Below are 12,500 nucleotides of genomic sequence, written 5' to 3'. Positions count from 1 at the left end.
AACCAGAAAGCCTTTTTCTATCCTACAGCAATTCGAGTTATCGTGTTCTGGATCCCGTTTCTCTCTCTCTCTCTCTCTCTCTCTCTCTCTCTCTCTCTCTCTCTCGCGCGTTTGGCCCTGCCCACCATCCCGCTCATCGAACGATATTTGGAGCCATTGCCAATCGGTCCTACTCCTATTTGGGTCGGCTTGCCCTAGCTCCCGCTGCTCCAGATTGCGCTAGAAGGGGACTCGTGAGCGTAGTGTAAGTGTCGTCGTGTGCCGTTGCAGCACGCACAGCTACGACGGCAGGATAACGACACGGCCGGGCACTCACTCGGCATGAGCTTGAGCAGGACCTTTGGAGAGCTTGCGCAGCACCAGCTGACATCGGCATCGCAGTAGGCAACAACGGTGAGAAGGCTGGCTGGAATCTTTGAAGGAGTGAATTGAACGAGGTCCATGCTTGCTGCGGCTGGCATTGGCTGCTAGGATCGTATTCGAATACTTGAAATAAATATTTTTGGGTTGATCCGAAATTCTTTGCGGCCTGAAGTGGATCGATTCTCTACAAATTCCTCGATTAATAGAGCGACACGGATTGTTTGCTGTTTGCAACTAGAGAGAAAGAGTGATAGAGAGACCTTAAGAGAGAGAGAGAGAGAGAGAGAGGGAGAGAGTGTGGGTAGCGTACAACCGCTCATAATTTATGGAACGGAACATCACATGGCGGTCCGGCTGTGTGCTGGTTGGTCTTCGGCTCTTCGCGTGCGTACGCGATCGCGCGACGCGACCGGAAAACCCCCGGTCGTCCCGAACCGGACCGCGACCTGAATGAATGGTTTGAGCGTACGAGTGAGAACCCTCGCAAGGATTGAGGTTCTCGCGAACCTGCTGGCTTTTGCAACCGGACGAGTGTCCACGGTAGTATCCTCGGTTCGGCCGGTTCTTCGGTCTCCAGTCGGCCAAGGGCCAAAAAACTGGCCAAATGTCACACACAGACAACTAGAGGGCTACGAGACTCACTATCTGGTGCTCAGTTGTGCCTTGGGAACAGGATCTGGAGTGTACCATCCAAGGACCCGCAAGCAAAACCACCCACCTCTGAGAGCTTTTATCGATAAAATTTTCCGAAAACACACTGATCTGTGTCTGAGTATGAGTGAGATACCTTGGAGGCGACACTCGCTCCTAGGCGACACGATCGGTGACTGTTCCGGCTCCGGCTCCGGCGTCGGAAGCGAATGTGCGAGCGCCTTGCGAGAACCCGAGAAGCTTTCGCTTAGCACACAGCGGCCACATCCTGGCCGGAATCCATTCCGTGCACTCGCGTCGCTCGGTTAGTTCGTGCGCGTCCACTGCGATAACAGTACCTCCGCGGTTTTCAGTCCCACTCTCGCTCTCTCTCACTCTCTCATACACACCGAAAAAAAAACACACACACAATTCTCGCTCTCTCGCTCTCCCTCTTGCGCGGGCTCTCTCTCTGTACATAAACTATGCCTAGTACGGTTTGAGTAAAACAATAACAACAGCAGCAGTAGCAGCGGAAGCATCGGAAGCAGCAGCACTGACAGGGAGCATTCACGACACAGGGGCACCCAAAAACTGCACACCCCAAAGGAAGGCCCACCAACAGCACGCCACAGACTCCCGGATCTTCACGCGCCACTCTGCACGGACGCCCGGTCGCCCACGCCAACGCCGTGGGCCTTTGCGTGAAACAAACACCACCCTTCCGGAGAAGAGGAGGAGCGGCCAACGTCGCCCCCGGGGCAGACCTAATCAGTGTTTGGGATGTGGCCCCCCACGAGAAGTGAAGTGAAGACCTCGTGATCCCCGTAAATCTCTCCCTCTCGGTGCCTCTGGACGCGGCTGCCAAGTGTGCGTTGGTGTGTACGTGTGCGTGAGTGTGTTCCCGGGGGGGGTTTTTCTCCTGCTGGGTCCTTGCCAGCTAGAGCACCAGCCTGCCAGCCAGCCAGCCAGCCAGCTGCGGCATAAGTCTGGAGCCGAAAAGGTGGTGGTGCTCCAACAGCAAACAACGTTAAGTGCGGGTGTGTGTCTGTGTGCGTGCGTGAAAACCAGTTCCGGTTCCAGTGGGTGGGGTGAAAGAGAGTAAGGTGAACGACAACCTAAGCAGCAGAAGTAGCAGCAGCAGCAGGAATGCAGCCAAGGTGATAGTGTGCCAAGGGATGCTCCTCCGTCGTTCCGTTGTCGTCGTCGTCGTCGACGCCAGTGTGTGCGTTGTCCAAGTGTGTGCGCGCGCGTGTGTCCGCGTGTGTGTGCGTGATGGCTCTAGCTGTGGTTAGGATGGTTTCCCGGGCCGTGTACTAGGTCGCTAGGCGCTACTAGCGAGGAGTAGCGAGCGGGATAGGAAAAAAAAGCCCAGAGTCAGAGCCCAGGATCATGTCTGGTGCTAGCGAGCGGGACTCGGTCGGTGTGAAGGCGTAGACCGTGCCTTCTCTCCCTTCTCTCCAGCAACCTGTGTCCCCGTGTCCCTCCGAACCCTTCTCTCGGTCCCCCCCCCCCCCAAGTTCTAGCCAACCCTTGTAGAGCCCTCGTCGATCATCGAGAAACTTGTGGCAGCGAAAAAGCGATTGTAGTGTCCGTCAGAACAGAAAAGTTGGTTTGAACAGCTAAGGGAAGGAAGAAGGGGGTCGAAAAGGAAAGTGGTGGTGCAGCATGTCCTCACCTCACGGCGCTTGATAGGAGTTGGCGTTCCTTTTTTTTTTTTTTTTGGAAAAAGGATTCCCGTTTCCGTCGAAAAAAAAAAGAGGACGCAATGAAGCCATCACCTCAGCTCTCACTACTGTCGTCGGCACTACCACCGTGGTCGTCGTCGTCGAGCGGATCGGCGATGTCTCAACCGCAGCCAGGTCGCCGAAACCGAAAATCAACAACCGGAGCTGTAGCGTTAGCAGCCACCAATACTCTCTCTACTACTAGTACTACCACTTCTCCTACTACTACTACTACTACTACTACTACTACTAACGATAATAACAATACCAGCACCATGCTGCGTGGTGGAGCGGTTGCGGCACTGAACGGTTCCAGCGACAGCTCCTGCGACAGTCCCTGCACCAGTCCGGGGAACCGTCACAGGGCGCCACGGTCGCACCTAGCCACTACCACTAGTCAGGTGACTTCCGGTGGAACGCGAGCGAAAAGGCGTAAGACACAGGCACAGTCTGGGCACACGACACCGTCAATGGTGCTTGCCTGTGCGACCGGTACGGTTAGCACGATTAATACGGCCGCACTGACCACCAACAACACTACAACAAGCTGCTACAACAACAACAACAACAACAGAGGCAGCAACAGCAACAACACCAACCAGCCGGGTGCCATTGGCCCGGAAGTGCGATCGGAGGGGGTCACACGAACCACCGGCACCGCCACCAACGGTCGACCGTGGGGTGGCCAGGAGCTGCACCATGCCGTCGTCCGCATCCTGAACGGGAGCCGCCGGAATCGGTTGCTGCCGCTCGTCGTGCTCGGGCTCGGGCTCACCACCATGCTAATGCCGGTGGCCCCGTCCGCCAGGGCCGAGTCCTTCACGGATCCACTCTACTACGACCAAAACTCCAACGGGACGACACTGCTGCAGCTAGCAAATGGTAAATAGAACCTACACAGAGAGTGAGAGAGAGAGAGAGAGAGAGAGAGAGAGAACGAGAGAGAAGTATATGTGTGTGGGGGAGTAGCAAAACCCGAATCTGGAATCGAGGGATCCAAAGGGGAAGTTAAGGACCTTCGCTCGGCGCTCGCTTTGAATTTTAATGTTTGCAACCTCTGCTCCCGCTGCCTCTTGGGAATGCTACTAAGAGAGAGGGTAGGAGAGAGAGAGAGAGAGAGAGAGAGCGCAAGAGAGAGAGACTCGCAGAGTTTAAGGATAACTTTGGTTAATCGATAGACGTACTGTTTTGTAGTAAGCGGCAGCAACAAAACCTTTAACAGCTAACAAGAACTGCTTTTCCACATTAATAGAGCACCACCCTCTTCAGGCCGCAGTCCCTAGCTGCTAGAGGTCAAAGGACACACACTCTCCCTCGCAGGGCCCGCTAGAAGGTGTCCGAAAAAGAACCGTAATCGTGCATTAGAAAACATTTGAAAATCCATTTCTTTTCTATCGCATCTTGAAACAACATCTACACCAACACAAACATACACCCAATGTGTGTGTGTGTGTGTGTGTGTGTGCGTGAGGGACCGTTGGAACACGGGTGCTTTGGGATGGTACCCCACCAACCCCCTCCCCCATTCCAGTGCTAAACGTATTTGTACTGGAATGTTTATTTTATTTCCAAAGCAAATACTTCTTCGCTCGCAGGCTGGCTCGCTGGTTGGCTCGGTGGAGTCAAAAGCGATGATTATGTAACACCACGAGGGCAAACAACTGGGAAAATGCGATATGGTTGGGGGCGAGGTGTTTTTTTTTTCAGTCGTTTCCACGCACAACGCACGACGATGGAGGCGCATGGTCGGTGGATTGGGCTCTAGGTAATGACTCTAGGCTAGGGCTATCAGTGGGAAACGGTCCTTTTTTTCAAGGCCACACACTAGTACGCTACTGATATGAACCTTGCTGTGTGATAACGGTTTGTTGGAGCAACTTTCCGTCCCACGGCCATCACCATCGCGATACGCGATTCGCTTTCGTTCCGAGGGTACACTGGAGGGTTTGCTGGGGGTCAAACTATGAGACTTTGTCCAGCTCACGTCCCTCATACCCGAGGGACACCTTGAGGGAGCCGTCTGTTTGTTGTCGTCACCGTCAGCGTCGCGCGTCGACATTGGAAGGCGAGTGAGCTCGGTCGTTAGGGACGTTATCGATTAACAAACGCGCCTCAATGCGAGGCGAGACTAGAGGGAGAGCCAGAGGAGGAATTAAGAAGACAGCAACAAAATTGCAGCCACCGATGGAAGGCACCGAAGGGTATCAGAAGGATATTTTTCCGCGCCGAGAGAGAGAGAGAGAGAACGGACTCCGATATCTTGCTTTACGTCTCGTTCGTGCGAGGAGTGAGTTTCTTTTTTTTTCGAGAAATTGCTTGGCTCCCTTGGCCTAGGTAAGGTTCGTAAAGGTAACAGGAAAAGTTGTGTCCAACGCGAGACCCTACGAGGTACATTACCTCGTTCGTTCTCTCTGTTTTTTTTTGGGCTGAGCGTAGCGGACATTCGCTCGCTCTCTCACCAGCCATCGGTACTGCACGTGATAGTAGCACAGGAAAAACGAGGTGTTCGAGCTAGAAAAGAGACCAAAACGCGCGTCAGAGAGAGAGAGAGAGAGAGCCTTTGCTGCTCCTGTCTGCATTGGGTAACACGTGCTCGTGCTGATTACCGGAGCTCGCTCCTGCCGTGAATGGTTAATGGTTGCAACCAACCAAGCTAGGACACCGCCGTGACCGTGGCAGCGAAATTATGAAGACAATTTGTGCTCATCAATCGCACTTTTTGTCGCAGGGCGCTGCTTCACCGTTGGTTTGATTGCCGGTTGATAAATGGAATGGCGCTCTCCGGATGTCAGGAAAGAGGAATGAACTTCTAGAGCGGGGAAAAAAAACGCACAACAATGTTAGCGAATAGTAATGTGCTGACCCACATTTATCACACTTCGTTGCGTTACCGGGCGCTAATTGCTCTCTTCTAGCCTTTTCTTTTACCTCATTAGTGCTTAGCACGGGATTCGTTTGCGCTACGGTGCACTTCACGTTCGTTCATTACTCGCTGAGCGATTTCAATACAGTGCAGACGTGAGCAGCAGGTTTTCCGGTTTTAATGAAGCGCAATTCGCGATCTCGGTGCGGTGCGTTGCAGACGGTTTTTTTTTATTTATTCTCTCTCTCGTGGTAAAATAGAATGTCAGCAAATAGTTTAACAGCTCGTCTCGTCATGGTCCACTGGCCGGTCTAATGGGTGTGATGTAGAGATGCATAGTAACGGCAGCAGTTGGACCCCGGAGTGCTGTTCCTGGGGGTGCCAAGTGTTTATCATCAACATTTGCAGCATCGTTGAGAGTTATATAACAATACCGGAGTATTTCCGTTGGATTATAACCAGTCGACGGATCTCTTACGTCTCAGAGGGTCGCTAGGGAGGCGAAACGCTCAGGGAAAGCTGTTTGTTTGGTTGTTTCATTTCTTTCTTTCTGTCGTTGGCCACGAACATGCAAAGAGGAATATTGTGCCGGTTAAATGTTGATCTGCGAAAGAAAAGAATAACAACTCAGAGAACCATTAACTGGGGGAAAGCAGATGCTAAAACTATTGCTGTTTAGTTTGTAAAAAAAAAAACTTTCAATGCTTCTCTTCCATAATTTACTCCCAAGCATTGGCAAGTTGTTGATGTTTTCCGGGAAAATATTTCCCCCCCCCCCCCTCATTTTGGAGTGCAGTCACGGGGAATTGAAAGCACGAAAGTGCAACCGAGCAAACACCGAGTTTGGAGCAAAATTCGCTCGAAATTCAGTCACCAACCGATTGGATAGTTGAAGGGAGATGAATGATGTTTGGCCGAGTTTAGCAACAAACTTGCATTTATGAAAAGCAGCTCGGTAAACGGTAGAGGCGAGATTTTTCCAGGCTGCTCCACTGAAAGCTCGCAACCATAGCTGGGGGTAGGAGATATGAATTAGAGCAACGACGTCAAAAGCATTTAAACTCATTAAAACTATTTCATTTCTCGGTTCAGTTGGAGTGAACCTTTCCTCGCATGTCTGGTGCTGTGCTGAAGAGCGACTAGGGAAACGACTTTGCACGCCTTTTTCCTTGGAACTGGAGCTTCATTCGATTCGATTCGGCGAACTTTACGCTCCGGATCCGTCGGTTCGTTGGTCGGGCATATCGCGTAAGGAAGGGAAGTAGATTTTTCGCACAACCAAATCGACCTCGATGCTACTATTGACCATATTACAAACTCTCTGCTACAACATACTTCTGGGGGGAGTCCGGTGATCATAAAAGTCGATTACCGTTACCGTACACGGTGTACGGTGGTGTACAGCGAGCAGGAAAAACATTCAAACTTCCACCTTACGCTGGCCAGTGTGGTGTGGTGAAGAAAGAGGTAGTGGTGGTGTGGGTGTTCTCTGGAGGGTAGTGAGCCTCGAAAGACCTTAAACGTGGGGATGGAAAATCGATAGCGAAGAATTTTATTAATCTGATTCCGTTCCGATACCGTTCTCGCTGGACCGTTGGAAGGTGTTGGCCGTGGCTTCAAGGCACGCTCGCCAAGGCACACCAAGGTGCCAAGGTGCTAATGTTGTAACGAAGCCAGCATTACGTTCCATTATGTATGACGCTGACACGGACGGACGAGGTGGTGCCGTGGATGTACACCTCAAACGGACGTTGCAGTGCAGCGTGAGCGTACCGCATTAAACCACCGAACACCGAACACCGGGGAACCCTGGGTTAATACGAAAACCAAGCCCGGGCTGTACCCAAAGTTCCGGACGTTTTGCGCATCGACCATCACGAGCGAGCGACCGGACAGGCGGGACAGCGTTGAAGGGGGCGATCGTGTTATTACCTTGCGCACTGGAATGTAAATGTCAAAGTCTCGTCTTCGGGAGCTCGAGCGCGCACCCCTAGCCCAGCGCCATAAATCGTGGACCATCGCAACGAAAATGAACGCGCCGCGGCGTAAAAGGTGGATGTGGCCCCCGGGGTCGGGGTTGGGGGGGAAGTAAATGATGATCATTACAAACGTTCTCGAGCCGTGGCCGTACCGGAGGGCAAATCAAATCAAGCCGGAGGCGTTAAAGAGCTACCATCGAAATGGGCTGCTTCGATGCTCGCACCGTTGTATAATGAGTTTTTGTTTTATTTTCAAAATACTGTAACCGTAACGCTTCGTTCCGAGTAGGCTTTTTGCTGGCCGGAAGCAGCTAGAATTGCTGTTGCCCTTGATTGTCAATGTATTGTAATGTATGTGTCTATAATTGGTGATAAGAATTCAAGACTGTGAGAGTGAGTGTTTTTCTTATTCAATTATAGTTTCTAATCTTTCACAATAAGTCGAATATCGCGTTCCGGTAGTTTTTTTTTTTGTTTGGTCGACCTGAAATTAACCAATCAGAGACACTCCTTGCGACCACAATGGCACAGAAACAAGGAGATCTTTCCTGTTTTTTATGACCACAAATCTGATACACACCACACATGTACACATGGAACACCCACAAAGACAGTAACAGTAGCAGGAAAATCAATGCTCCACCGATCCTGTTCTCGTACACGTCCACGGACAAGTGGTAGGTACCGCGCTCTCTTGAATGGCATTACTGTACGGACAGCCGTTGCTGCCGTGTATTGACTTATGCAAATATGCTGCTACCCATAAAAGCTTACAGCGTCCTTTCGACAGTGGCCAGCAGGCCACCAAAGTTTCCTCGTGGTTCCCATGTTACGCCAAGGCCGTGCGCACTGAGAAATGGCTGACGGTTGTGTGGCCATGTGCTTTTTATGCTTTCCCTTGCAAACATAGCTTTCCATACGGTGGAGCATAATGCCCAGCACCATCAAAAATGATTTCGGTCAACGACGAACACGACAACTACGACGACGACGACGAATGATGATGATGCTCATGCTGGCACGATAGCTGCTGGCCCAGTACAACTCAAGACCATTCCATAACAACGAGTTCCTTCCGTTTCCCATCCGCGCGACCACTTTTGTCACGCCGGAAAAGGTTTTTCACTACGCACCCAGGCTCCTCGAGAGGTCTTGTTTCGATTTTCCCCTCCTTTTTTTCCCAGAGCTGCTGGCAAGGAGTTGTAAGTTATGTTTCGAAATATGTATCCCCAAAGGGGGGAGGGGGGCAAGGGGGAGCCTTGTGATCTCGGAAGCATCACCACTCGGTGGCCATGAGTGAGGCTGAAGCTGTGGACCGACGCAAGATCGACGGCAGTTCGGTTGCTCGGTCGCTCGCTCGCTCGGTGAAAGTAATATCTTCGAAAACATTGTACGGTGGATTGTTTGTTTTCCTTTTCCACCACAACCCAGCATCCGCACCATCCAGCACCACGACGACGATGATGGCACCAAAGCGAACGCGGGAAAAACGAGCAAAATTTGTTTCCTCTAATGTTTTCCAATCAATTCCGGCAAAGTTACGACTCGAACTGATGCGGCTCGATTCTCGTACGCTTCCTCCTCCCTGACGGACTGGCCAAGATGATGGCTGGTGCTGCTTCTGTTCGTGCTACCGGATGGCATTGGATTGTTTTAGATTTTTCAAACCACTTTGATTACGCCACTTCACCATCTGCTGCTTCTCCTCTTTCTTCGGGGACTGCGGAAGCGGCATCAAACGACTGGGTGTTGTGCTTTGGCTTTCTGGCTTTCGGGCTTGTTTCAATCATGCCAACACGATACCACGACACAAGACAGTCCGTTCGGTCTGCTGTTGGACGCATGTCGGTTGGCCTTTCGTGGCAACGATCGGCAGGCGAATGGGAGCCGGAGGTTGGAAGAAGTCATGAATAATGATGGGTGTAAGTATCAAAACAAACATCAATCTACGATAACAAACACCAGATCACCAACGCTACGACGTGGAGAGACAGAACGAGAGGACGAGTGTAGTAGTGTCGATAAATGCGCACACAGTGACCAAGGATGGTTTTGATTCGATCTAATTGGTTGGCATCTTAAAAACCATCGGAACAAAGGGGCATGTCGTTGGCAGAATATATCTATAAATAGAAAGAATATGTATACTTCAATCAACAAAAGGTAAATGAGAATCTTATCTCTCTCCGGGGGGTCCCTTATCCAAACAGAACGAACGGGGAACCCCTTTTTCTGTCGTCCGAAGAAGGTTCTCCTCGCGTTCCCTCAAAAAGGGGCCCATCCACAACGAACGAACGAACAAAATATTCCAATTATCGATAAGCAAACAATCGAAAAGCCCCGACGACGACGGTGGCAATGGACGCTGACATACGGTCCCGGGAATCCCAAAAGCAGCGAAGGACGAACTGGTTTGGAATGATTCGGCTCCTCGAAATGAGGTTCCCGTGAGTAGAGCGCATTAGACACCTCTCTCTCTCTCTCTCTCTCGCGAGGCGTAATCATCGATGCGGTCCATCTAGTTCTAGCCCCGCGTATGTGTGCTGGCCTGTAGTGCTTATACTCCAATTTGTGCTGGCCAGTTTGCACCGAGATTTCAATCTCGCGAATGATCGCGGTCGCGCCAGGAGGTGAGCGTGCACATCGTGCACGCGGAATGGACCATGCTGTGGCACAGTAATGAAGCTCCAGACACCGCAGCGCTGGCCACGGAAAGCACGGGAAACCGAAACAAACAAAAAAAAAGGTTCTAGAAATACAAATGAAAATGACTGCGCCGTGCCTTTGGTTGGCTTGCTGACTGTAACCATTCCATTCGGAATTCGAAATGGGTCAAGTGATTTCGGGGAAACTGGCGCTCCTGCTGCTGCTGCGTTCAGCCAACGAAACAGTGCAGTGCGCCACAAGAAATCAGGCCACAGAGTGGGTGGTAGAGCCCGAGCTGGAACTGTGCCGGGAAAGAATAGAAACAAACGGGACGGGACGGGCAGGCGTGCGCATACAAACCAACATTCGTAATAGCTTCTTAACGCTGAAGACGCTGCCCAAAAGGAAAGCAAGTGCCCGAGGTCACGAAATAGGCAAAAGCGAGGAGCGGGTTAACGGAGCGCTATGGACCGCAATGCCCTATCTGCGATTCATCGGCTTTCGGTTCCATTTCGGTACGGTGCGGTGCGCTGTTTCTCAACATCTGCTTAGTGGGAGGGTTGGAGGGAGGGGCCCGCTGAAATTATCATTTTATGCGCGATATAAACATGCGAACCGCATGGTGGCCGCTATCTCGAGCGAACAGGAGCACCGCTCGCTCGCTCGGTACGCTCCAGGCCAATCTAATTCCACTAAGCGGACGCCAGCGAGCGAGCGAGTGCGTCATCGTTTTCAGTTCTGTATTTCGGGTCGATTCAAGGCTCCTCTTCCGGTGACATCCACCGACACATGTCCTCGATAGTGACCCCCCCTTTTTGGTGTAGCGCGTGGCCAACATTAACATTCACGCGACCTTTCCCCGGGACGCGCGCGCTCAACGAACAAACCGAGGAGAAGGAGGAGGAGAGCGAGGGTTTGAGGCCCCCATAAATTCGAAAGTGTGATTCCGGTGCGGTGGATGGCGGACACGATGGGCTTTTCATAAAGCTGTCCCAACGCACCCCCAACGGTGTCTTTAGATAGATTGCTCATTTGCTAACCGGCGCAACGGGCACCGTTCGCCATCCCCTTAATGATCGGGCGGCTCTTGGAGTTAAACGGTGGTCTCGCGGGAGATTCCAAAGGACAGATTACGGGCAACGGAGGGAGAGAAAGACGACAGACACACAAGCGCACAAGCACACAAGGGGATGCGATTCATGCGGGTCGCTAGTTCGTGCCAGGGCAAAATCGGTTCCTCTCAAGACGATCGGACCGAAAGGAAGTCGTTTGGAGCTTCAAAGGAAACCGGAGTGAGTTTTCTCGTAAGATGCTGGTCTGGCCGAACGAGCGACCGACCAAGCGACCAAGCGACCGAACGGACGGATTCATAAATTTCCGACGACCCTCTCCGATGGCGAGGGTTAAATAGGATAAGTCCAAAGATTGAATTGCTTCGCCATTGCTTCGTTCCTGGGGTTTTTGGGGGGAATTGTTTTGGACCTTGGCCCAGCAGTGCGACCAGAAAGTGCGTCGCGATGCTTTTGTTGCGAGACAATTGTTCATCGGAGGGTGGCCACTGCTGCTAATGAAACCCACCGCAGCCACCACCAATGTCGGGACTGGAAGGGAATCCCCTTATTATCGTGAATTATGTTGGCTTACGAGGGCGGCATGCCAGAGCATCGTCCTGTCCGTCCGTGGATTCCATTACGATATTACACTCGCACGCAGATCGCGAACTGCGACGTTGGTCACCGCCGACACCACCCGGTTGCTGAACGTTTGGAGTTTGATTAGATAAATTTTATGACCAATTATGACAGTGGTGGTGCTGGTGGTGGTTTGTGTTGTGGTCGTGCCTAATCCCCGGGCAAGCATCGTGAACGTGCATCGTTGTGCTCATCGAATCACATTAATGCTCGCTGATGAAGTGTGAAACACGCTCCGGGCGAGTGGTCTTCTTCTTGTGGGTCAACGCTGGTGGACTTCTCAGGACTCATTGCTCTCGCTTTACGATGCAAACTTGGCTAAATGTTTTAAGGGGTCAAAACATGGTTCATTTTTGAGAATTTTTTGTGACGAAAGCATTCAGTTTTATCGTTTTGTCGGAATACTATATTAAACTACACAATTTCAAGAATATTTTATCGGTATTTGGAGAAAATTGTGTAAAAAGTAATGTGCATTCTTTTTGCCATGTCCATTGTAACCTGAGATATTCTTTTTGATAGAAGGATGAGGAGCTTTCCCAAATAAGTCTGTCGTTATTTTGTGGAATTTTCAATTTCTCATTTTTTGGAAGCATTTTGA

The 12,500-nt window shown here is 51.4% G+C and overlaps 1 protein-coding gene across 3 annotated transcripts in view; it reads left to right on the top strand.

Moving 5' to 3' along the window:
- The first annotated feature begins 1,411 nt into the window (after window positions 1-1,411).
- Window positions 1,412-12,500, top strand: part of LOC126581795 (sodium/potassium/calcium exchanger Nckx30C) — a 60,142-nt gene continuing 49,053 nt past the window's right edge. For all 3 annotated transcript variants that reach the window (XM_050245680.1, XM_050245679.1, XM_050245678.1), the window contains exon 1: window positions 1,412-3,602. In XM_050245680.1, coding sequence (XP_050101637.1) covers window positions 2,762-3,602 — 841 coding nt within the window. In that variant the 5' untranslated portion in view covers window positions 1,412-2,761. The remainder of the gene's footprint in view (window positions 3,603-12,500) is intronic.

The sequence above is a fragment of the Anopheles aquasalis genome, chromosome 2 (genome assembly GCF_943734665.1).
Source record: "Anopheles aquasalis chromosome 2, idAnoAquaMG_Q_19, whole genome shotgun sequence".
Taxonomy (NCBI): Eukaryota; Metazoa; Arthropoda; class Insecta; order Diptera; family Culicidae; genus Anopheles; species Anopheles aquasalis.
Note: the sequence above shows the minus strand (reverse complement) of the source record. Positions and strands in the feature narration are given on the sequence as shown.